The sequence below is a fragment of the Heterodontus francisci genome, chromosome 8 (genome assembly GCF_036365525.1).
Source record: "Heterodontus francisci isolate sHetFra1 chromosome 8, sHetFra1.hap1, whole genome shotgun sequence".
Classification (NCBI taxonomy): Eukaryota; Metazoa; Chordata; class Chondrichthyes; order Heterodontiformes; family Heterodontidae; genus Heterodontus; species Heterodontus francisci.
The window spans coordinates 61,339,558-61,365,334 of NC_090378.1; the positions used below are offsets into that span (position 1 = coordinate 61,339,558).

The following is a 25,777-nucleotide window of genomic DNA, read 5'->3' on the forward strand; positions in this document are numbered from 1 at the left end:
TGGCTATAAATGCTCATTGCAAAACAGTTCAAAAGTTGGCACTAAATTGTTACAGAGAGATCATAGGTATTGCTCATATGGGGATAAAGTGCAGCAGTGAATGATCTTCAGAAACTGAAGTTAAGGTACAGTTGTTGAGGGGCATTTTAATTTAACCTATGCTTAATGTAAGTTCCATTCCCCAACAGTATTATCTCAAACTTTGACCTAACAAAGAAATCACAATGCAGAAGTTCTGACTTTGTAAAACACGAATGGTGCATTCTTTTTACTTGCCAGAGGCAGAGATGGCAGAATTAACCCTAACAGTAATGCGAGAAAATAGGCTTGGATTGTACAACTCAAAATTATTTCTAACATCTGTTAGATCAGAATAAACACACACCCCTGGTTTAACCATTTTAGATGAAGATTTTTGTTTCAAAATTTAAAAAATCAATCCAAAGACCTGCACAGTGGTGCAGTGGTTAGCACCGCAGCCTCACAGCTCCAGCGACCCGGGTTCGGTTCTGGGTACGGCCTATGCAGAGTTTGCAAGTTCTCCCTGTGACCGCGTGGGTTTCAGCCGGGTGCTCCGGTTTCCTCCCACAGTCAAAGACTTGCAGGTTGATAGATAAATTGGCCATTGTAAATTGCCCCTAGTGTAGGTAGGTGGTCGGAGAATTGAGGTAAGGTGGGGATGTAAGGGAATATGGGATTAATGTAGGATTACTATAAATGGGTGGTTGTTGGTCGGCACAGACTCGGTGGACGAAGGGCCTGTTTCAGTGCTGTATCTCTCTATGACTCTATGACTTAGTGAAATGGCTGAATTCCTCTCAATACCACTCATAAAACTGATCTATCAGATAATGTATTAATTGGAACCAATCCATTAATACCATAAAGTTGTTTAATGGAGATGCTAATTTGAATATATGTGTATGTGTGTATATATATATATATATATATATATATATATATATAAAATGGCCTAGAATTTCCTGGAATGTTTTGCTATTGTAATGGCAAATCTACAGCATGTGGACCATTATGCAGTGCAAAAGAAAGGAAATTATGGTGTAACTGACTTGCATCACTACTTAACATCACTCCATAATTTCTTGGGACTTTACACTGCTCTGCCGCAACCCTTGAAAACTGTGCTACGTTAATTATTGCATTGCCGCCAACCATTAAAATCACCAGTGGTCGCAAATTTTCTGAATTAATGTTACCTTTATTGTCGCTGCCACTTAAACTAGAAAATATTAGCTTTGGTGGGCTCTTGGTGACCTGGTGGCAGCATGAGTTGTTGATTTTCATAGTGCATTATTGTAGCACTATTTGCTTTAAACAGTCTGCTTTTTAGAACTGCCGAGGCACAAGAAAAAAATGTGCATATGATTTTAATTAGATTTTCAAAATTGAAGTCTTTGTACTCAAGTAGACATTCTGATATAACCTCATTACATGTGAAACTGCCTGAGGCACTGGCGGTGCTGCCTCGTTCTAATTCAACGCAACAACGTGTGTTTCTCCATAGTGTCAAAAAGCATTTTAATTGTATTTTGTGTTACCATCTAAAATTTTGAACACAATCTATTACAATTTAATAAAAATAACAGGGTGACTGCACAATATATTGGGTCATCAGTGAAGCCTGTATATTTTTGCAAGATTTGCTTTGACAATTTCAGATGAAGTTTATAAATCAATTGGAGATCTGAATCTATCAGTAGCTTTATTACTTTAATAACTTTTAATAAATCAAAAAATACTGTGGTTAAGTATGGGTTTCAAAACATTTTTGTCATATAAATGTTAGTATACGTTAAATCATACCAAGATTTTATTCCAAATTGTATTTCCTTTTCAATGCCAATGGGGATAACCTTAATAGCCAATAAAAGGGAAGGAAAGGTGTTTTCCTGAAGTCCCTGCGGAACTTTGTTTCTTTCTTTCTTTGGCTCCTTGTCTCGAGAGACAATAGGTAAGCGCCTAGAGGTGGTCAGTGGTTTGTGGAGCAGCGCCTGGAGTGGCTTTAAAGGCCAATTCTAGAGTGACAGACTCTTCCACAGGCGCTGCAGATAAAATTGATTGTCGGGGCTGTTACACAGTTGGCTCTCTCCTTGCGCTTCTGTCTTTTTTCCTGCCAGCTGCTAGGTCTCTTCGACTCGTCACTCTTTAGTCCAGCCTTTATGGTTGTCCGCCAGCTCTGGCAATCACTGGCAACTGACTCTCACGACTTGTGATCAATGTCACACGACTTCATGTCGTATTTGCAGACGTCTTTAAAGTGGAGACTTGGACGGCCGGTGGGTCTGATGGCAGTGACGAGCTCGCTGTACAATGCGTCCTTGGGGATCCTGCCATCTTCCATGCGGCTCACATGGCCAAGCCATCTCAAGCGCCGCTGGCTCAGTCGGGTGTATATGCTGGGGATGTCCTTGAGGACTTCTGCATTGGAGAAACGGTCCTGCCACCTGATGCCAAGGATTCTCTGGAGGCAGCGAAGATGGAATGAGTTGAGACGCCGCTCTTGGCTGACATACGTTGTCCAGGCCTCGCTGCCGTAGAGCGAGGTACTGAGGACACAGGCTTGATACACTTGGACTTTTGTGTTCTGTGTCAGTGTGCCATTTTCCCACACCCTCTTGGCCAGTCTGGACATAGCACTGGTTGCCTTTCCCATGCGCTTGTTGATTTCTGCATCTAGAGACAGGTTACTGGTGATAGTTGAGCCTAGGTAGGTGAACTCTTGAACCACTTCCAGAGCTTGGTCGCTGATATTGATGGATGGAGCATTTCTGACGTCCTGTCCCATGATGTTCGTTTTCATGAGGCTGATGGTTAAGCCGAATTCATTGCAGGCAGCCGTAATCCTGTCGCTGAGTCTCTGCTGTCACTCTTCTGTGTGGGATGTTAATGCAGCATCGTCCGCAAAGAGGAGTTCCCTGATGAGGACCTTCCATACTTTGGTCTTCGCTCTAAGACGGGCAAGGTTGAACAACCTGCCATCTGATCTTGTGTGGAGGAAAATTCCTTCTTCTGAAGACTTGAACACGTGTGAGAGCAGCAGTGAGAAGAAGATCCCGAACAGTGTAGGTGCGAGAACATAGCCTTTTCCTGAAGTCCCTGCGGAACATACAGTGCGAAAGTATCAGAGTGATAACCGCCAAGTTTTGATACTGTTGTAATGAGTACATACTGTCAGTGTATTGGAGCAGTCGTTGCTAAATTTAAGGTTTATTGATTATTCAGGCAGACTGTCTTTTTCTGGTATCATGTCTAGTTTGGCATATTATAAATTGATTTTTTAACGGTGTCTGCGTGAGAACAATAATGATTCTATCGCATTAATGCAATTTATCAATTTCTGAAGTAATAACAAAATGCCAAGTTTTCATATTTTTACAACAAACTTCTCTTGTTAATGTTGGAGGCTTTTGTAACAGTGATGGAAAATTAGATTATTCAGTGACCCATCAAAGATGAAAGTAAATTTCTCTTCCTAAAATTGGTGCCTACTTAGACCACACCTTTACCTTTACTGTTAGCCAGGAAATCTACAACTTTGCCCCCAAAACAATTTTCTAGATCCTGAAAATATCTGAGTTGTGCTTAAATGAGAGTGTAAGAGTTGGAATGTGTTTTGGTCAAATTGATTGTAGGTTTCTTTTAACATGAATTTTAAGTGTTTTTATTTGCCAAGTCACACACCTAGCAAAAACTAATTTAAGTTGCAGGCAGCATGGAAATGGTGAGTGCTGGGTTTGTGTAAGAGCCGAAGGTGCAAGTGAAGCCACATTATAGTGGGAAGCAACCTGCATTCATACAGGCCACAATCTCTTAACTGTCCAAATCTTTTAGACTGCCCGTGCACAATATGAAAGCATCAAGCAAAGTATATTCCAATTTGTTACAACAATATGGTTCAATGCCATCCTCAGGAACGTACCATTCTCCTCGCAGATGTGTTTTGTGTGTGTTTTTCTTTGGTTTCCCATACAGCTAGCTGTCTTTATATAGTTTGACATGACTGGCATTAAATTAGGTTGCCAAGTTTGTGCTCGTCATATCAAATTATAGGTATCTTTGTACTGAGAATTCACTTCCAGGAGAATATCTGTTCAGTCTGGCCAGAATAATACCTTTACAGATGAAACGGAGAGGCCTTTATTCCATCAGTCCTGACTGGATACGACATCCCAGAGTGAAAGGACAGTGTGCTGACCTATATGTGCTTTCAATGGTATATTAAGCATGAACTATAAAAACCTAATTCATTTTACTTTCAGGCACAATTTGGTCGAAGGTGGACAAAGATTGCGAAGCTAATTGAATCACGGACAGTGCTGCAAGTGAAAAGTTACGCCAGACAATATTTTAAGAGCAAGGTGAACTTGGGCAAAGATAACTTTTTTTTAACTTCTGTTTTGGATCCTCTTCTCCTAAAGGTATTGAGTTTTGCTGGGAAACTATCCCATGAATGCAGCAGCCCTCAGGTACTTCGCATGTATGACTATTCTTCATGTATGAGTATAGACACTGAGTGTGGGCATTAAATTGGGCCATATTTTTCCCACCTAATAGCAGTTGATCAATGGATTGTTGGAAACTGCTTCCACTAACCTGAGCGGGTGCGCAGCCACGCAACAGCCTAGAAGGTACCACACAAGCCTTGTTCTTGATAAATAACGCGTATGTACGGCTGCACAAAAAAATTTAAAGGGGCCACACACTGGGGAAAAAAAAAAGAGCCATGCAGGACAACTAAATTTCAAAGGGAACATTGGTTGGAACTCAAATATAGGAACATAAGAAGATAGGAAGAGAAGGAGGCCATTCAGCCCCTCGAGCCTGTCCCACCATTCAGTGAGATCATGGCTGATCTGCGGCCTAACTCCATATACCTGCCTTTGGCCCATATCCCTTAATATCTTTGCTTAACAAAAATCTATCTATCTCAGATTTAAAATTAACAACTGTTCTAGCTTCAACTGCTGTTTGTGGGAGCGAGTTCCAAACCTCTTCCACCCTTTGCGTGAAGAAGTGCTTCCTAACATCTCTCCTGAACAGTCTGGTCCTAATTTTTAGACTATGCCCCCTAGTTTTAGAATCTCCAACCAGTGGAAATAGTTTATCTAGCCTGTCTTTTCCTGTTAATATCTTGAAGACTTCAATCAGATCACCCCTGAACCTTCTAAATTCTAGCAAAAACAGGCCTAATTTGTGTAATCGCTCCTCGTAATTTAATCCCTGTAGTCCAGGTATCATTATTGTAAACCTACGTTGCACTCTCTCCAAGGCCAATATGTCCTTCCTAAGATGTGGTGGCCAGAACGGCTCACAGTACTCCAAGTGGGGTCTAACCAGGGTTTTGTGCAGCTGCAGCATAACCTCTGTGTTTTTATACTCCAATCCTCTGGATATAAAGGCTAGCATTCCGTCACCCTTTTTGATTATTTTCTGCACTTGCTCGTGGCATTTTAAAGATCTATGCACCTGAACCCCCAAGTCTCTTTGGACATCCACTGTACTTAACCTCTTCCCATTTAGAAAGTACCCTGCTCTATCCTTTTTTGGTCCAAAATGGATAACCTCACGCTTGCCTGCATAGAAATCCATCTGCCACAGTTTTGCCGACACACTTAGTCTGTCAATATCTCTTTGCAATTTTATGCTATCATCTAGACTGTCTACAATGCCGCCTAACTTTGTATCATCAGCAAATTTAGATATATGACTTACTATGCCATCATCCAAGTCGTTAATGAATAATGTGAATAATTGAGGCCCCAACACAGATCCCTGTGGGACACCACTAGTTACATCCTACCAATCGGAGTACTTACCCATTATCCCCACTCTCTGTCGCCTACCACTCAACCAACTTCCTAACCATGTCAATAATTTGCCCTCAACTCCATGGGCTTCTACCTTAGTTAACAGTCTCTTATGTGGGACTTTATCAAATGCCTTCTGGAAGTCCATATAAATAACATCCTTGGACACTCCCCTGTCCACTATCTTAGTCACCTCTTCAAAAAATTCAGTGAGATTTGTCAGGCATGACCTTCCCGTCGTGAATGCATGCTGGCTGTCCCTGATTAACTGAATTTTTTCTAGGTGTACAGTCACCCTATCCTTGATTATAGACTCCAGCAACTTGCCCACCACAGATGTCAGGCTAACTGGTCTGTAATTTCCTTGGTTCCCCCTCTCACCTTTCTTAAAAAGTGGAGTGACATGTGCAACTTTCCAATCCAGGGGGACCACTCCTGAATCTAGGAAACTCTGAAAGACTATAGTTAGGGCATCTACAATGTGGTCCCCTACTTCCTTTAACACCCTCGGATGGAAACCGTCAGGTCCTGGGGATTTCTCACTCTTTAGTTCTATTAATTTCCTTGTTACTGATGATTTACTTATGTTAATTGTATTATGTCCCTGTCCCCTATCAGCTATTAATTTTACGGGACTTCCAGCAAGTTATCCTCCTTTTAAACGGCGAGAAGGCCCCGTCGTATGTTACCAGCGGTTGCAAGGCCAGTGGGGCCTTCATCTTAATATGAAAATTACATTAAAATGGAAGAATAATTACCCACTGGTAGCGATGGCCGTCCCACGCCGATATTCCGGCCAATAGGCCGGAACTCCCACACCTTCAGGACTCTGTTTGGAGTTCCAAGGCATGACACTGGTGGGGAGGGGGAGGAGTGAAAATTTCAGGGTGGGAGATGGGGGGAATAAGGGAGAAATATTGTATTTGGTTGTAGGGATGGTGGGAAGGGTTGAGGGTCAAAGGTGCTAAGATTGTGGGCGGGGGTGAAAGTTTGGCATATTAAAAAGTGGTTTACAGGGGGGATAGGTCTTTTTATTTATGGGGGTGTGTGAAAGGAGATTCAAAGTTTCAATTAAATTTTATGTACTATTTTTGTCCAACGAGACCTTAAAAAATTTAAATTGCTCTGCGCGGCTTGAAGTCCTTTAAAAATGGTGCCTGCGCAGTGGCGCCAGACACTGTTGCTTGGGACAGAGTGGCTGCCCCTCTACGTCATCTTTGGCGGCCGTTCCGCCCCCTCCTTTTAAGTGAGCGGGGACTCAGTGGCGGCCACTGCACGTGGCGAACCGCCGACTTCAAAGCGCGTCACCGTGAGTTGCGACTAGCCCCAGATATACCATTAAAAATGCTAGAAGCATAAGCCAAGCATATAGGGGGAACTTTAACCCCCCAAAACAGATGGATTGGGGTCAGGTGGGATTTAAAAGTTTTAACATCGAACCCAAAGCCAACCCATCTTTGAAACTCACCTTATAGATTTAATGGAAGTGGGACAGGAGATGGGCAGCCAACTAGCTTTCAGGAGTTGGGTTGGCTATTTAAATATATTGGATCGGGCTGTGAACCTTACATTTAACCTGCTGTGCATGTTTAACCCTGGATGGCTGGGTTTCTTGGATGTTGGCAAACCCAGCAGCTGAAGGGAAGCAAGGACAGCTTCAGTAAAAATGAAGTGCTTTTACAGCACCAATTCTGGGCCAGAAGAAGCAGGAGTACTCCCCCGGATCTGCAAGATTACCTGCTTCCTTGTCATTGGAGTCCGCTCACCTCCTTCCAAAGACTCCTCCTGGATTGGGGATCTGACACACATAATTCTACCCCTGGGAAGAGGGGATCGGCAACCTGCCCCTCCCAGAAGAGGGGATGGTATTTCCCCCCCCTCCCCTTACAAAATCCAGACCCCTGCCTCCCTCAAGCTCCCACAAACCGAGGAGTAGATTCCTTACATGCAACTATGGCACGTGGCCTCTTCCAGAGTGTTCCCAGCCCGAAAGGGAAACAAGCCTAGCTCCTGAGTGGGGAACTTGTTGGGAAAAAAAGGTGCATGCTGGGGACTAAAACTCCGCACCTCCCAACCTACGCAATGCATCCTTGTCAAGTATCGGGGCCATAAACTGTATATTGGAGTTATTCACTAACGTTTTCTTGAACAGTGTCTTATCAGTAGCTGCCTTTGTGGATACTGCAACACATTGCACCACAGAATGATGGGATGTAGGTCTGTGCTATAATTCCCACAGTATAAGCACTTGATTTCAAATGTGTCATAGTGGAGGTTGCCAAGTGGAGGCCAGGTAATACCCTACAGTTGATATGGCCATAAATTGAGACCCAAAGATGTGCAGAGAAGCAGAGTCATCAGAGTTACGGGAATGCCAACAGTGGCCTTCAGAATCATTATGAATTCCTCAGTTTAGTGTTAAAGCTAGAATAAAGCACAAAATGAAAAAATAATTTCGTAGAACTGTATTTGAGGATCTTGCAATCGCGTTGTAAGCTAAACTTTATGGGCCATTGTGCTCCCGAGACTTGCATTTAGTTTCGGAGTCCTAGCCTGTCTAGTTGATGTATTAGATTAGATTTGTCTGAACTACAGGGATTCTAAGGCAAATCTCACATGTTTTCCAAAAAGTGAGAGCTTGACATTTCTACAAGGCAAAGAGTTGGCATTGATTAAAATACAAGGAAACCTGATAATTACTGCATTGCATTTGTTACCATGATTTTGAGAAAACTTAGTTTAGTAGATTATGGTTGCAAGTGATGTGTAAGTTGTTGAGAAAGTGGACATTAGTAGGGAGTATCTGTGTAAGAGACTAGAACTTTGTGTCATTCATATGAAATTTGTATTTTTTTAAATTCCACAGACAAAAAATGAAAAACCTGTAGAAGAGACGAGTATCTGGACTGCCAAAACAACATTTGTGTCTGGAAATGGCGCCAACCTTTTGATAGGACCCGGGCACTACAGCACTACATCATCACGAGATCAAGCTTATCCTACTGTCAATACTGTTAAGATTGAGCATTTGTCTGATGATGAAGATGTTGATGTCATGGATGAAACAGATAGTGACGATGATGGCCTTCAGGAGCAGAAAGGAACAGAAACTCAGTCTGATTCAAAGACAGATGAACCTGAGGTGACCACTTATAGTTACGGTGTTTCTGGAGTGGATGAATCTTTGGTTATTTCTCCCACTTCTGCTGTGACATTGCGAAAGTGTTTACAGATGTGCGACATACAGGAAGTGTCAAAGCCCGATGACACAACTAGTAGTAACACTGATAATGTGAAGTCCATGATTGATAATCAAGAAAATGAAAGATCGGTAAAAAGAGCCAATGTATATTTCGAAGGCCACAGCAAACATGGACGTACTACGGAGACAACTAATGAAGGATTAGTCGTGCAAATACCAGATTTCCTAGAGTTTAAGCAATTAGAGGAAAATGAGAGAATCCCTAATGATATTTGTGCATGCAGTTTGCCAGAATCAGTTTGTGAAATGGAAGTGGACGAAGAGAACTGTGATAACGAAGAAGGGGAGGTACTGAAACCCCCTGCACAAGAAGTAATATTGGACAAAAACATGATTACAGAAGATGAGAAACAAGCTATCCCCGAGTTCTTTGAAGGGCGATCATCAAAAACACCAGAACGTTTTCTGAAGATTCGCAACTATATCCTGGATCAGTGGTAAGAAAAGGCAGTGTTTTAAGCCCATTTACAAAATGCTTGATAACATACCTGATAAAGCATTCACATTTTAAGATGATTATTTTTCTATCTCTTCGAAGATTCTGCAGCCAAATCAAAAGTATAGTTAGAATTTGATTTTGAATTATTTCAGAGTGATTCAGCTGAGATTCTTGGGGTGGGGGGGCCAAAATTGGACAGCCTCCAAAATCAGGTATAGGGATTGTGGTGCACAATTATCCTATGCCTGTTCAAAGTGAAGCATGGAGCACACAAAAGTTCATGCTACCTGCTAATTGTAATGATTGTGACGTCCAGCCTGACACTGAACCTGCTGCTGAGTGGCTGCACACCTCAGCAAGGGGCTCAAGTTGGTGCGAGGCTAGCACCACACCCAGCATCATTCCCTGCAGACTTTGCCAACGTTTATAAATTTCCGCAAGCAGCTAGTTCCTCTACAAACTCAGCAAGAACCAGTAAAAAATAACAAGCAACTAAATAGCAAGTTGGATGATGATGCCTTTAAATGTGCCATTGGGTGGTGTGAGGGGGTGGGGTGGGGGTCTGTTGTGTTGCTGAATGCGTATTTAGCTGTTTGTGTTTAAGAGGGGATGTTAACTAGAGCAGTGAAGTCCACATTGGCAGGTCAGGCATTGAATCACTGTTAGATGCTGACGGACGTCACACTCTGTCTCGTCTCCATACATCCAGTGCACGCATATAGTGTCCATGCTAACATGTTCAACAACATGGCGTTTGGCGTGGGCTGCACCGGAAGTTGTTGGTAACAGTGTGGGTGCCATTGTTCTCATAAAGCCACACCTGTAGTGCTTAAACTGCCGAGCTGAATTTTGTGGCCAATAAATCTGTTAATTAAATAATACTTTATAGCTCAATTAGAAGTGCTTTCAAGATTTCTTTGTATATTCATATATGCATATTTTGAATAATTTTTAAAAGTTAACTTTGTGGTGAAGTATTGTCATAGATAGGTACCTAATCATTTCCTGCATATCAACTCGATGAAAAGAATTGGGAGAAAATATTTCATGTAGTTTCCTTTTCTGAGCACAGGAGGATACTGTCAACTGGTATTGTGCACTGTGCAGAACTGTACTCCCATTGGAGAATTTTTTTTGAATCCTCTCTTATTTTTCTCTCAGTTGGGGTTTCCTGGGTTGTGCATCTGCATGCAATCTGGTCTAAACCTTTACTAGTCCCGTTCTGAAGCAGGCCAGGCTTGGTAATGCTTTCATCTTCTTTCATCATCGTCCCCTGTCTTGCCTATGTGCCTGGCCTCTACTCAGTGTTACCTCATAGCAGAGTCAACTTTGATATGGTGGAGGGGGAAGAGAGTGAGCGAGCGCACGCATGTCTCCTACCACTGTGTGATACTCAATATTGTGCTGATGCTGCAGTGCGCTTTGCTGATTATCCATTCATTTAGTCTTAGTATATGCCACTCAGTTTTACTGGTGGTATTTACCTGTCTACCTTCTCCTTATAAGGGTAATTTGATGCACTATGGACTCAAATAGTATTTAATCCACTCTTTAAATAGATCTTTGCCCAGATGCTGTGTAGTGCAGCTTGATTTATTTTTAATTTCTTATCTCTAGTGAAGTAGTTTCTGTTTGTTTAATATTTCCCAAGCAGATTGCCAAAGATTGGGTATGTGTATATATCTTGTGAGGAATCAGCAGGTGGGGCAACCTGGGCCATGCTTCTTTCCCTCCTCCGTCCCCCACCCCCCAATTATTTTTGCTACCAGATTTGTACTTCCATTTTGGAGACCAGTTTTTCTGGAATAAAATTAAATGTGCCCTTGCTTGTTCATCTTTTTCCGTATGAAATATAATGTGGAATTTGTAGCAAAGTATCATATTTGACAAGTCTGGGTTTTATTTTTTTTCTAAACTGTCTTGAGTGTCCCAGCAATTAGAATGTCTGACAGCCACAAATTGCAGTATGATGGCGTATGATTTGTTCCTGCAGGGAGAAGTCTAAACCCAAATACCTGAATAAAACATCAGTGCGTCCAGGACTGAAAAACTGTGGAGATGTGAATTGTATTGGACGAATACACACATACCTGGAACTCATTGGAGCTATAAATTTTGGCTGTGGTGAGCTTGTCGCATGTTTTATTTGGAAGATAAAGTGCTTTTTTCAAATTCTCAATTGGAATATATTTACTGTCCAGTTTTTTTTTACAGCGATAGGCATTAATCTGTAGGAAAATCCCATGCGTAAAATGAGTATTATGAGAGTTAGTTTTGATGTTCTTCATATAACCATTTGGTGTCGTTTAAATAGTTAAAATGATTTCAAAGTGTCAGAGTTTTCCTGGTAGTCTGAACAACTGATTTGTTTCTCTTTTTAATATTGTTCTCTCTTACATTAATTCCATTTCTTTTTTAAACTTTTCCTCTCCTATTACTTAGATACAGAAAATCCTCTGTCTGAGTGTCTTTGCTATTGTATTTGTTGTTTCCTTTGGGTGGTGCTGTAACTCCTTTTCAGACATGTTCCTGCAACCGGGTTGATCTGTGCAGCAACGGTGACAATGTCAGGAATTGGTATCACTTTAGAGATTACAAATGGAGTGAGAAAAAATTTTAAAACAGCAAATGCTGAATATCTGAAATGAAAATGCAAAATGCTGCAACTGTACAATTCAGCTATGACCAACTGTCACACCCAAAACATTACCATTACTTTTCTCCTTGATATCAGTAAACAAGGATACCTCTCCTGTACTAGCCCTCAATATAAAATTGTTCCTTGAAACATGGTAGCTTGCTTTTTACATGGCCAAACAATGCAATGGTGCATCTGGTTAGCTGAATTCCTTTGACGATCTCACACTTCCTGGTAAGCTAGACTGGAGTTGCCAAATATAAAGCCATAATTGGCAGCACTCAGCTATGGAGCTATTAGTTAATTGAATTGCAAACCCCTGCCTTTGCACTTGGAAGTAATCAAGCAAAAACCAAAATGCCTGCCTAAGTTTGTACGCTGTATTATTAATTCATGACTTTTCTTTAATAATTTAAATTAGTTACGTGAGTCATTTCAATTCCTCGCATGCTGTGTTATCTTTTATCACCGGCTATTTGCTTCATGATTCCAGCAGCTCAGGAATCACCACACAGCATTTGACCAGTTTTATCTGCATAAATCCTTATAACCCTCAATCTTGTTCCTAATTAGATAGCTATCAGACTCATTTTAAAGTTATTAACTGACAAGATTAACAGGTGTTACTGAGTATTCAGTGTACATGAGAAATAGAAGCAGGAGTAGGCCATTCAGCCCTTTCAGCCTGTTCTACCATTCAGTAAGACCCTGGCTGATCATCTACCTCAGCAACATCTCCCCGCACTATCCTCATATCCCTTGATTCCCGCAGTATCCAAAAAGCTGTTGAGTTCTTGTTTGAATATACTCAACAACTGACTTTCCGCAGTTCTCTGCGGTAGAGAATTTCAAAGGTTCACAACCTTTTGCATAAAGAAATTTCTCCTCATCTTCGTTCTCAATGGCTTTCGTCTTATTGTGAGACTGTGACCCTTAGTTCTAGACTACCCAACCAGAAGAAACATCTTCCCAGCATCTACCCTGTCAAGCCCCATAAGAATTTTACATGTTTCAATGAGATCACCTCTCATTCTTCTAACCTCTAGGGAATATACTCAATTTCACCTTGTAGAACAGTCCCCTCATCTCCAGAATCAGTCTGGTGAACCTTCGCTGCACTTGCTCTAAGGCAAGTATAGTCTTCCTTAGGTAAGGAGACCAAAACTGCACAGTAATACAGGTGTGATCTCAACAAGGCCCGATACAATTGCAGTAAGACTTCTTTACTCTTATACTCCAATCCCTTTGTAGTAAAGGTCAACCTACCATTTACTTTCCTAATTGCTTGCAGTACCTGCATGTTAACTTTCTGTGATTTGTGTATAAAGACACTCAAATCCCTCTGAATACCAACATTTCACAGTTTAAAGAATATTCTACTTTTCTGTTTTTCCTACCAAAGGAGATACATTCAGATTTTTGCACCTTATATTATTCCATCTGCCTTGTTCTTACCTGTCTAAACCTTTTTAGCAGCCTTACTTTCCTTTAGCTTCCTTTCTCAACTAAATTTGTATCATCACCAAACTTGGATACATTGCACTTGGTGCCCCCCCACCCATCTAAGCCATTGATATAGTTTGCACAGATCCTTGCCGTGTCCCGCCAATTATAGTCAACCAACCCAAAAATAACCCGCTTAATCCTAGTCTCTGTTTTCTGTTGGTTAATCAATCCTCAATCCATGCTAATATATTACCCCCCCCTCAATCCAGTGAGCCCTTATTTAATGTACAGCACCTTACCAAATGCTTTTTGAAAATCCAATTGCACAATATTCTCCAGTTCCTCTTTATCCACCTTATAAGTTACAACCTCAGAAAACTCTGATAGATTAGTCAAACGTGATTTCCCTTCCATAAATCCATGTTGACTCTACCCAATCATATTCTGATCTTCTAAGTGTTCTGTTGTTACTTCCCAAATAATAGATCCTAGTATTTTCTTTACTACTGATAGAGGCTAACTGGCCCTGTTTTCTGTCTTCCACCTTTTGCACATGTGGAATTACATTTGCTAACTTCCAATCCATGGGGATTGTTTTAGTATCTGTGGAATTCTTCAAGATCAAAACCAATGCATCCACTATTTCTGTAGCTGCTTCCTTTAAAGCCCTAGGGTGTAGGCTATCAGGTCCAGGGAATTTGTTGACTTTTAGTCCCATGTAAGATTAGATAAGATAGTGGGAGGTTTACTGCCCCTTTTTAATGCAGGAACAGACTTGGCAGCAAAAGCTTTTTGTGAATCGGATTTAAGGACAAGTTTATTAATTTTTCAGATAAACCACAGTCACAAAGCCAGGCAGTGATTAACAGTCTAACACAGATGCTACCCATATTAGATACTGGACGACAGAGCGCATGACTCTTTCTTCTGCAGTTTCTGTTCCTCAAATTTTTTGGTCGGTCTCTCTCTCTGTCTTGTTCGACATTCTCTGTCATACACAGACTCAGACAAGATATCTTTAACCTATCTGCTTTCCAATTAACCCTCCCTTCCCCCAATTATTTGTTTAAAGATGCCTTTCTTAACCAATCAAGGATAATTCTTTAGCTGTTGCTAACCTTTCGAATTTACGTAGGTACTACCCCTTTGTGTTGACTATTGTATTTCATGCTTTTACATTCTGAGGTTCCTTATCTCATTACGAGACAAATCTACATACTGTTCTTACGAAGCTGTTTTCACTGTCTCCTCTCGAGGTCCTTTGTTGCTGCAAGTATGCATTTTAAAATTTGACATAATCTCCCAGAATCCCTCTACTATGACATCTTGGCTATACTGTACCCTATTTCCTAAGTTTTCCCACTTGTTTTGTTCATTCATGGGATGTGGGCGTCACTGGCTGGGCCAGCATTTATTGCCCATCCCTAATTGCCCTTGAGAAGGTGGTGGTGAGCTGCCTTCTTGAACCGCTGCTGTCCATGTGAGGTAGGTGCACCCACAGTGCTGTTAGGAAGGGAGTTCCAGAATTTTGACCCAGTGACAGTGAAGGGATGGCTATATAGTTCCAAGTTAGGATGGTGTGTGACTTGGAGGGGAACTTGCAGGTGTTGTTCCCACGCATTTGCTGCCCTTGTCCTTCTAGTTGGTAGAGGTCACGGGTTTGGAAGGTGCCTTAGTGCATTGCTGCAATGCATCTTGTAGATGGTACACACTGCTGCCACTGTGCGTCAGTGGTGGAGGGAGTGAATGTTTGTGGATGGTGTGCGAATCAAGCGGGTTGCTTTGTCCTGGATGGTGTCAGGTATCTTAAGTGTTGTTGGAGCTGCACCCATCCAGGCAAGTGGAGCGTATTCCATCACACTCCTGACTTGTACCTTGTAGATGGTGGACAGGCTTTGGGGAGTCAGGAGGTGAGTTACTCGCCACAGAATTCCTAGCCTCTGACCTGCTCATGTAGCCATGGTATTTATATGGCTACTCCAGTTCAGTTTCTGGTCCCCTAGGATGTTGATAGTGGGGGATTCAACGATAGTAATGCCATTGAATGTCAAGGGGAGATGGTTAGATTCTCTCTTGTTGGAGATGGTCATTGCCTGGCACTTCTGTGGAATGAATGTTACTTGCCACTTATCAGCCCAAGCCTGGATATTGTCCAGGTCTTGCCGCATTTCTGCACAGACTGTTTTAGTATCTGAGGAGTCGCGAATGGTGCTGAACATTGTGCAATCATCAGCGAGCATCTCCACTTCTGCCTGAAGGAAGGTCATTGATGAAACACATGAAGATGGTTGGGCCTAGGACACTACCCTGAGGAACTCCTGCAATGATGTCCTGGAGCCGAGATGATTGACTTCCAACAACCACAACCATTTTCCTTTGTGCTAGGTATGACTCCAATCAGCGGCGAGTTTCCCCCCTGATTCCCATTGACTTCAGTTTAGCTAGGGCTCCTTGATGCCATACTCGGTCAAATGCTGCCTTGATGTCAAGGGCAGTCACTCTCACCTCACCTCTTGAGTTCAGCTCTATTGTCCATGTTTAAACCAAGGTTGTAATGAGGTCAGGAGATGAGTGGCCCTGGCAGAACCCAAACTGAACATCACTGAGCAGGTTATTGCTAAGCAAATGCCTCTTGAAAACACTGTTGATGACACCTTCCATCACTTTGCTGATGATTGAGAATAGACTGATGGGACGGTAATTGGCCGGGTTGGACTTTTCTTGCTTTTTGTGTACAGGACATACCTGTGCATTTTCCCACATTGATGGGGATGCCAGTGTTGTATCTGTACTGGACCAGCTTGGCTAGGGGTATGGCAAGTTCTGGAGCAAAGGTCTTCAATACTATTTCCAGAATATTGTCGGGGCCCATAGCCCTTTGAGTATCCAGTGCCTTCTGTCCTTTCTTTATATCACGTGGAGTGAATTGAATTGGCTGAAGTCTAGTGTCTGTGATGCAGGGAACCCCAGGAGCAGGCCGAGTATGTTTTGCATTGCTAGATCTTTTCGAAATCTATCCCATTGAGCACGGTGGTAGTGCCACACAGCACGATGGAGGGTATCCTCAATGCGAAGGCAGAACTGCGTCTCCACAAGGACTGTGCGGTGGTCAGTCCTACCAATACTGTCATGGACAGATGCATCTGTGGCAGGAAGATTGGAGAGGACGAGGCCAAGTATGTTTTTCCTTCTTGTTGGTTCCTTCACCACCTGTCACATAGCCAGACTAGCAGCTATGTCCTTTAGGACTCAGCCAGCTCAGTCAGTACTGGTGCTACCGAGCCACTCTTGGTGATGAAAATTGAAGTCCCCCACCCAGAGTACATTCTGTGCCCTTGCCACCCTCCGTGCTTCCTCCAAGTGCTGATCAACATGGAGGAGTACTGATTCATCAGTTGAGAGAGGGCAGTCGGTGGTAATCAGCAGGAGGTTTCCTTGCCCATGTTTGACCTGATGCCATAAGACTTCATGGCGACCGGAGTCAATATTGCGGACTCCCAGGACAACTCCCTGCCCACTGTATACCACTGTGCCGCCACCTTTGCTGGGTCTGTTCTGCTGGTGGGACAGGACATACCCGGGGATGCTGATGGCAGTGTCTGGGACATTGTCTGTAAGATATGATTCCGTGAGTATGACAATGTCAGGCTGTTGCTTGAGTCGTCTGTTGGACAGCTCTCTCAACTTTGGCACAAGCCCTCAGATGTTTGAAAGGAGGACTTTGCAGGCTCGACAGGGCCGGGTTTGCCTTTGTCGTTTACAGTGCCAAGATCGATGAGCTCCAGCCACTTTACCATAGTACTTTGCCGTACTACAAAAAAGGGTTCTAATAAAGGTAAATGTTAATTTATAATAAATCAGTTGTTAGCTTATAATAGCTAGATTTAACAATTAGTATTCTGGTTGTAACTTTTTGGTAAACTTACACCCATCTATTTCTCCAGTACTATTTCAATACTGGTGCTAATATCCTTAAGTTCCTAATTTTCACTCGACCCTTGGTTCCCCAATACTTCAGGAATTTTGTTTTTTGTCTTCTATTGTGAGGATAGATAGAGTTTTCATCTAATGTCTCTGCCATTTTCTTATTCCCCATTATAATTTCTCCTGGCTCTGTATCTAATAGACCCATGTTTATTCTCACTAAGCTCTTTTTTACATACCTGTAGAAGCTGTTATGATCTGTTTTATGTCTCCTCATTTACTCTCATATCCTATTTTGTCTTTCTTTATCATTTTATTGGTCATCCTTTGCTGAATTTTAAAATCCTCTCTATCCTCAGGCTTACTACTCTTTTTGGCAACATTATAACCTCTTCCCTTGACACTATGTTTACCTTCTCTTGTTAACCATAATTGTGGGGGACTTTAATCTTCATATAGACTGGGCTAATCAAATTAGCAAAGGTGGTCTGGAAATGAGTTTGTAGAGTTTTTTCATGGCAGTTTCCTGGAGCAATATGTGTGGAACCAATTAGGGATAAAGCTATTTTAGATCTAGTATTGTGCAATGAAGCACAGTTAATCAGTAATTTTGTAATAAAAGTTCCACTGGCAAATAGTGATCATAATACAATTGAATTCCACATTGTTTGAAAATGACATATTCCAATCACAAACAGGAATCTTTAACTTAAACAAAGCCAATTATCTCGGTATGACAGGAGAATTGGACAAGGTTGATTGGGTAAAAGTTATGGCAGTAAATAAACAGTGGGAAACATTTAAAAAGCAATTCAAAATGTTCAACAGAAATACATTCCTTTGAAAAACAAAAACTCAGTGAGAAAAATCTGTCTGTGGCCTACTAAGGAGGTTAAGGATAGTAAAAGAAGAGACTTAATGTTGCAAAGAATAGTAGTAAGTCTGGGGATTGGGAGTGTTTTAGAAACCTGCAAAGGGCACCAAAAAGTTGAAAGGGGCAAAATAGTAAACTAGCCAGTAATGTAAAAGCTCTTAAAATCTGTTTTCATAAGTGTATAAAAAGGAAGAGAGTAGCTAAATTAAACTTTGGTCCCTTGGAAGCAGAAACAGGAGAAATTATCGTGGGAAATGAGGAAATGGTAATGGAAATCACACCTGCCAAATAGAAACATATGGGACACTACTGAAACCTTTCTTTTACTGAACATTGCACAGAACTTGTTTTAAAAAAACAGAACTGAGTGGCTGAAAACATGGTTGCACATTTGCATTCTGAGAAACAGTTGAATAAAGTGGCAATGGAAGTGCTCACTGATTCAGTTCACAAGATTGGTCTGGGCAACAGTGATGATCCACGTCTTGTCTGTGTAAGAGTCAGCACTCCACCCTCCACCAAGTGTGTCTAGTAAGCTTTGAAGTCCAACAAACCCACCCGCCCCCTCCACAGGAACCTGCTGGCCAAACTGGGGACTGTTTAAATTGTGCCACACAGAAAAGAACAGACTGCATTTTGATGATAAAAGAGAAGGAAGGAAGGTCTCTCCCCGTCTCTCTCTCCAGCAAAGTCCCAGGGACCCACAGTAGCAGCTTCAGCCTCAAGACAGAGCACTTTTTCAGCCCTCTGGTACCAGAGAAGCAAGTTGGAAATTGTGCACAGGGCCCCAGTGAGAATTCCAAGACTTCAGCTTTTCTCAAGGACATTTCCACCCAGTAACTGAATTTCCTTTATTCTGAATTCCACTTCAACTCCCCCTCCCGCCCCCAATTGTTTCCTCCCCTCTGTATTTATTTATGTGTGTGTTTCTCTCATATGCATGCGAGCGTGGTGGCATCGCGTATTTTACACAGAATGTTCTAATCACAGAATAATACAGTGCAGAAGAGGCCTTTCGGCCCATCGAGTCTGCACCAATGCATTAAAACAGCTTACCTGTCTACCTAATCCCATTTGCCAGCACTTGGCCCATAGCCTCGAATGTTATGACGTACCAAGTGCTCATCCAGGTACTTTTTAAAGGATGTGAGGCAACCTGCCTCTACTACCCTCCCAGGCAGGGCATTCCAGACCATCACCACCCTCTGGGTATAAAAGTTCTTCCTCAAATCCCCCTTAAACCTCCCGCCCCTCACCTTTAAACTTGTGACCCCTCGTAACTGACCCTTCAACTAAAGGGGAACAGCTGCTCCCTATCCACCCTGTCCATGCCCCTCATAATCTTGTACACCTCGATCAGGTCACCCCTCAGTCTTCTCTGCTCCAGTGAAAACAACCGAAGCCTATCCAACCTCTCTTCATAGCTTAAATGTTCCATCCCAGGCAACATCCTGGTGAATCGCCTCTACACCTCCTCCAATGCAATCACATCCTTCCTACAATGTGGCGACCAGAATTACACACAGTACTCCAAAGTTCCGTACAACTCCAACATGACCTCCCTGCTTTTGTAATCTATGCCTCGATTGATAAAGGCAAGTGTCCCATATGCCTTTTTCACCACCCTATTAACCTGCCCTTCTGCCTTCAGAGATCTATGGACAAACACGCTAAGGCCCCTTTGTTCCTCTAAACTTCCCAGTATCAGGCCATTCATTGAATACTTCCGTGTCACATTACTCCTTCCAAAGTGTATCACCTCACACTTTTCAGCGTTAAATTCCATCTGCCACTTTTCTGCCCATTCGACCATCCCGTCTATATCTTCCTGTAACATAAGACACTCCAGCTCACTGTTAACCACTGGCCAATCTTTGTGTCATCCGTGAACTTACTGATCCTACCCCCCCCACATAGTCATCTATGTCGTTTATGTAAATGACAAACAATAGGGGACCCAGCACAGATCCCTGTGGTACGCCACTGGACACTGGCTTCCAGTCACTAAAACAGCCGTCTGTCATCACTCTGTCTCCTACAGCTAAGCCAATTTTGAATCCACCTTATCAAGTTACCTTGTATCCCATGTGCATTTGCTTTCTTGATAAGTCTCCCATGTGGGACCTTGTCAAAGGCTTTGCTGAAATCCATGTAAACTACATCAACTGCACTACCCTCATCTACACACCTGGTTACATGCTCAAAAAATTCAATCAAATTTGTTCGGCATGACCTCCCTCTGACAAAGCCATGCTGACTATTCCTAATCAAATTTTGCCTCTCCAAGTGGAGATAGATTCTCTCCTTCAGAATTTTCTCCAATAGTTTCCCTACCACTGACTTGAGACTCACTGGACTGTAGTTCCCTGTCTTATCTCTACAACCTTTCTTAAATAGTGGGACCACATTAGCTGTTCTCCAGTCCTCTGGCACCTCCCCCGTGGCCAGAGAGGAATTAAAAATTAGGGTCAGAGCCCCTGCAATCTCCACCCTCTCCTCCCACAGCATCCTGGGACACAAATTGTCCGGACCTGGAGATTTGTCCACTTTTAAGCCTTCCAAAACCTCCAATACCTTGTCACTCCCTGTGACAATTTGCTCAAGAATCTCACAGTCTCTCTCTCTAGGTTCCATATCTACATCCTCATTCTCTTGGGTGAAGACAGATGTGAAGTATTCATTCAACACCCTTCCAATTTCCTCTGGCTTCACCCACAAATTTCTCCTTGGTTCCTACTCTTTCCCTGGTTATCCTCTTCCTAATGATATACTTATAGAATATCTTGGGATTTTAGTAAGACTAATAAGGCTAATAACTTACATCTTTTTTACTTAAATCTAAGAAGACCTTAGTGGCGCAGTGGTTAGCACCACAGCCTCACAGCTCCAGCGACCTGGGTTCAATTCTGGGTACTGCCTGTGTGGAGTTTGCAAGTTCTCCCTGTGTCTGCGTGGGTTTCCTCCGGGTGCTCCGGTTTCCTCCCACATGCCAAAGACTTGCAGGTTGATAGGTAAATTGGCCATTAGCAATTGCCCCTAGTATAGGTAGGTGGTAGGGAAATATAGGGACAGGTGGGGATGTGGTAGGAATATGGAATTAGTGTAGGATTAGTATAAATGGGTGGTTGATGGTCGGCACAGACTCGGTGGGCTGGGTCGCTGAAGCTGTGAGGCTGCGGTGCTAACCACTGCGCCACTGTGAACTTGTATAAGACGCTAGTACAGCCTCAGCTAGAGTATTGCGTCCAGTTCTGGGCGCCGCACTTCAGGAAAGACATGAGGGCATTGGAGAGAGTACAGAAAAGATTCACAAGAATGGTTCCAGGAATGAGGAATTTCAGTGATGGAGATAGATTGGAGAAGTTGCGACTGTTTTCCTTGGAGAAGAGAAGGCTGAGAGGTGATTTGATAGAGGTATTCAAAATCATGAGTCTGGACAGAGTAGATAGAGAGAAACTGTTCCCACTTGTGAAAGGATCGAGAACGAGAGGTCACAGATTTAAAGTAATTGGAAAGAGAAGCAAAAGTGACATGAGGAAAAACTTTTTCACGCAGTGAGTGGTTAAGGTCTGGAATGCGCTGCCTGAGAATGTGATGGTGGAGGCAGGTTCAATTGAGGCATATAAAAGGGAATTAGATTGTTATATGAAAAGGAAGAATGTGCAGGGTTATGGGGAGAAGGCAACGGAATGGAACTGAGGGAATTGCTCTTTCGGAGAGCCACAAGGGACCGAATGGCCTCCTACACTGTAATGATTCTGTGAAAGGGCTCACTGAGGGGGTAAGCTAAACTCACTGTGTTTTATAAGATAAACCCTATTACGGCCAAACCAGGAAAGGGGCAAGAGGGGAGCCCGAGACCCCTTCCTCACCCAGTCGTAACGCATTGAAAATATTTTGTGTCTGTCTTCACAGTAGAAGACACAAATTACATACCAGAAATAGAGGGTAACCTAGGGGCTAATAAGAGTGCGGAAATTAGGGTAATTAGTATCAGCAGAGAAAAAGTATTGGAGAAACTCAAGGGACTAAAATCTGACAAATCCCCAGGACCTGATGGTCTATATCCTAGGGTTCTAAAAGAGATAGCTGCAGTGATCGTGAATGTGCTGGCTATGATTTTCCAAAATTCCTTCAGGGTACATTTTGGAGCACCCCTCCCCACCCCCCTGCCAACATCAGGGTCATGGTGGTGGTGGGGAGGGAGGGGGGCTGGAAAATGCCTTGGGCAGAGGCCCAACATGGGCCTTGACGCTGGGAAGGCCCGGCCTGATATTGCTGGCGGTGGCAAGGCCTTGTGGCAGCCACCCCACCGCTTGACGATGGGAGCAGAACTTACATATTTAAAAAATTACAAGTTAACAAATTAATTACTTACCCACTGCTGCTGTCCGACCCGCTCCGATATTGGTGCCGGTGGCTGGCACTCCTGTGCCTTCGGATCTCCGTCTGGAGATCCAATGTGGGACATTGGCAGGGAGCGGGGAGTAGGTAAGTATTTCAGTGCAGGAGGTGGGGGGGGAGCGGGGTCAAACTGATCTGATTTGGTGTAGGGGATGGTGGGAAGGGGTTGAAGTTAACAGTTTATGAACTTTGGGGAGGGAAGGTCAGGTACACAAAGTAATTATTTTGAGGGGGAGATGGCAATGAATGAACTGTATGGTTATTTGGGGGGTGGGAGAGGGGCTAGAAGTAATTATTTAATTTTTTGAAATAAATTTAAAATGCCTACATCTTTATATATTTAAATTATTGTAAGGGCTGGAAGTCCTTTAAAAATGGTGTTGGTGCCTGCGCAGTGGCGCCTTATGCCATTGCCAGGGCTGGACTACCCACCTCCTCCATGTCATTGGGGGGGAAGGGGGGGGACGCTCTGCCCCGGCTATTTAAATGAGTCACTGTGTTCAATATCTTGGTGGCTCCACGACGTGATTGGCAGCGAGCTTATAAATTCCAGCCCTGAGATTCTAGAATGGTCCCAGGAGATTGGAAGTTAGCAAATGTAACACCGCTATTCAAGAAAGGAGAGAGAAAACAGGGAACCACAGGTCGTTAGCCTGATAACAGTCGTTGGCTACGTGCTGGAATCTAATATTAAGTAAGTCTTAACAGTGTACTGAGAAAAGCATAGTATGATCAGAACAAGTCAACATGGTTTGACGAAGGAAAATCTTGTTTGACAAATTTATTAGAGTTTTTTTTTGAGGATGTAGCTAGTAGGGTAGATAAAGGGGAACCAGTAGATGTATACTTGTATTTCCAAAAGGCATTCGATAAGGTGCCACTAAGGTTAATAGACAAAATATGCGCTTATGGAGTTGGGGGTGATATATTAGCATGGATAGAGGATTGGTTTACGGACAGGAAGCACAGAGTAGGGATAAAGGGGCATTTTCAAGTTGGCAGGCTGTAACTAGTGGAGTTCCGCAAGGATTGGTGCTGAGGCCTCAGCAATATGCAATTTTTTTAATGATTTGGACGAAGATACAGAGCAATGTATCTAAGTTTGCTGACAATACAAAGCTGGGTGGGAATGTAAGCTGTGAGGAGAACTAAAAGAGACTGCAAAGAAATATCGACTGGTTAAGTGAGTGGGCAACAAAGTAGCAGATGGAGTATAATGTGGAGAAGTGTGAGGCTATTCACTTTGGTTGTAAAAATAGAAAAGCAGAATTTTTTTTAAAAATGCGTGAAACCTGTAATTGTTGATGTTGAAAAAGACTTGAGTGTACTTGTGCAAGGAACACAATAAGTTAGCATGCAGGTACAGCAAACAATTACGAAAGCACATGGCATGTTGATCTTTGTTGCAATGGAATTGGAGTACAAGAATAAAGAAGTCTTATGATAATTGTACAGGGCTTTGGTGATACCACACCTGGAATACTGTGTGCAGTTTTGGTCTCCATATTTAAGGAAGGATATACTTGCATTGGAGGCAGTACAGCGAAGGCTCACTGGATTGCTTCCTGAGAGGGTTGTCCTATGATGAAAGACTGAGTAAATTGGGTCTGTATTCTCTGGAGATTAGAAGAATGTAAGGTGATCTCATTGAAACATTCAAGATTATGGGCTGAATCGCGCTTTGAAGATGATGGTGCACCTGTGCGGATCGCTCATCACTGAGATCCCCGCTATATTTAGCGTAACAGCTCATTAGCATCACAGCGACACGCCCCCCCCCCCCCCCCCCCACTTAAGTGGTGGGGGCAGGACATCCAACGCCATGATGGACATCGGCTCAGCGGAGGAGCAGGTGCTGGGGCCTTATTTAAAGCGCCCCAGCACCTGCTTCCTGACAGCTGCCAATACTTATCTCACTATAGACGACTGGGGATGTCGGCAATCTGGCAGCAAAGCAGAAAGTGCTGTAGAAACTCAGCAGGTCACGGACCCAAAAGTTAACTCTTCTTCTCTCTCCACAGATGCTTCCAGACCTGCTGAGTTTCTCCACCACTTTTTGCTTTGCTACCACATACTTACTCTGCTTTGTCCTTGTGTCATATGCAGTTGAGCTCCTCCTCTTCTATTCAAGTGTAACATTCCTTTTAGTAAGCTTGCTGCACCTGGGTGAATAATCTTAATTTTGCACATATCAGAACATAAGACTGAATTGTATAAAAAAAAAAGGCAAATACACTATCAGAAATAAAAGCTTCATTTAAGAATATCTACATATTATGGGCTTTTAATTTCCTGAATGTGAAAAGCCGCAGAAAAATATGCATTTGGAATCTGTAATCATTTTGTTGCTAACTATTATATGAAAAGACATGTAACTGAATTAAAAGTACTACTTAAAGAACCAGGAAAAATATGTTGATATTCTAGCTGCATTGCAAACCAGAAATATTGCATCAATAATTATGATCAACTGTTGTTGAAGCAAAATGTATGTGAACATGTATATCTCTGTTGATCTGTCATTGATGAAAAAACAGGACAACAGCACAGATTTCCTCATTAGTCCTGCATTAGTTTTCAAACATATGCAAAAAAAACCTTGCAGCCAGAAAAGGACCAGACAAAAAACCGAAGATGGCAGAGGGGTGCTCTGAGGTGGCCCCACAGTTCAGCGATACCTTCCTGCTCACTCTCCTCTGTGCTGTGCGACAAGGCACGAGGTTCTTTTCCCCAGCGATGGTAAGAAGAGGTCTGCCGCCTGACCAAGGCAGCCTGGTTGGAGATGGCAGAGGAGGTAAGTAGCTGTGGGGCCATCCCGCGTCAAAGGGTCCAATGCCGGAAGAGGATGAACGATCTGTTTCGCACCGCAAAAGTAAGTGTCACTTAGTATCATGGTCCCACTGAACCTGGGTGTCTCCGCAAACGTGTGCCACTGCCGTGCCAAAGACAGGGAGGTTGGACG

The 25,777-nt window shown here is 42.9% G+C and overlaps 1 protein-coding gene across 1 annotated transcript in view; it reads left to right on the plus strand.

The window, feature by feature from the left end:
* Positions 1–25,777, plus strand: part of mysm1 (Myb-like, SWIRM and MPN domains 1) — a 141,721-nt gene that overhangs the window by 29,603 nt on the left and 86,341 nt on the right. Inside the window, exons 7-9 of the mRNA XM_068037219.1 lie at positions 4,281–4,379; positions 8,695–9,527; positions 11,523–11,653. Coding sequence (XP_067893320.1) covers positions 4,281–4,379; positions 8,695–9,527; positions 11,523–11,653 — 1,063 coding nt within the window. The remainder of the gene's footprint in view (positions 1–4,280; positions 4,380–8,694; positions 9,528–11,522; positions 11,654–25,777) is intronic.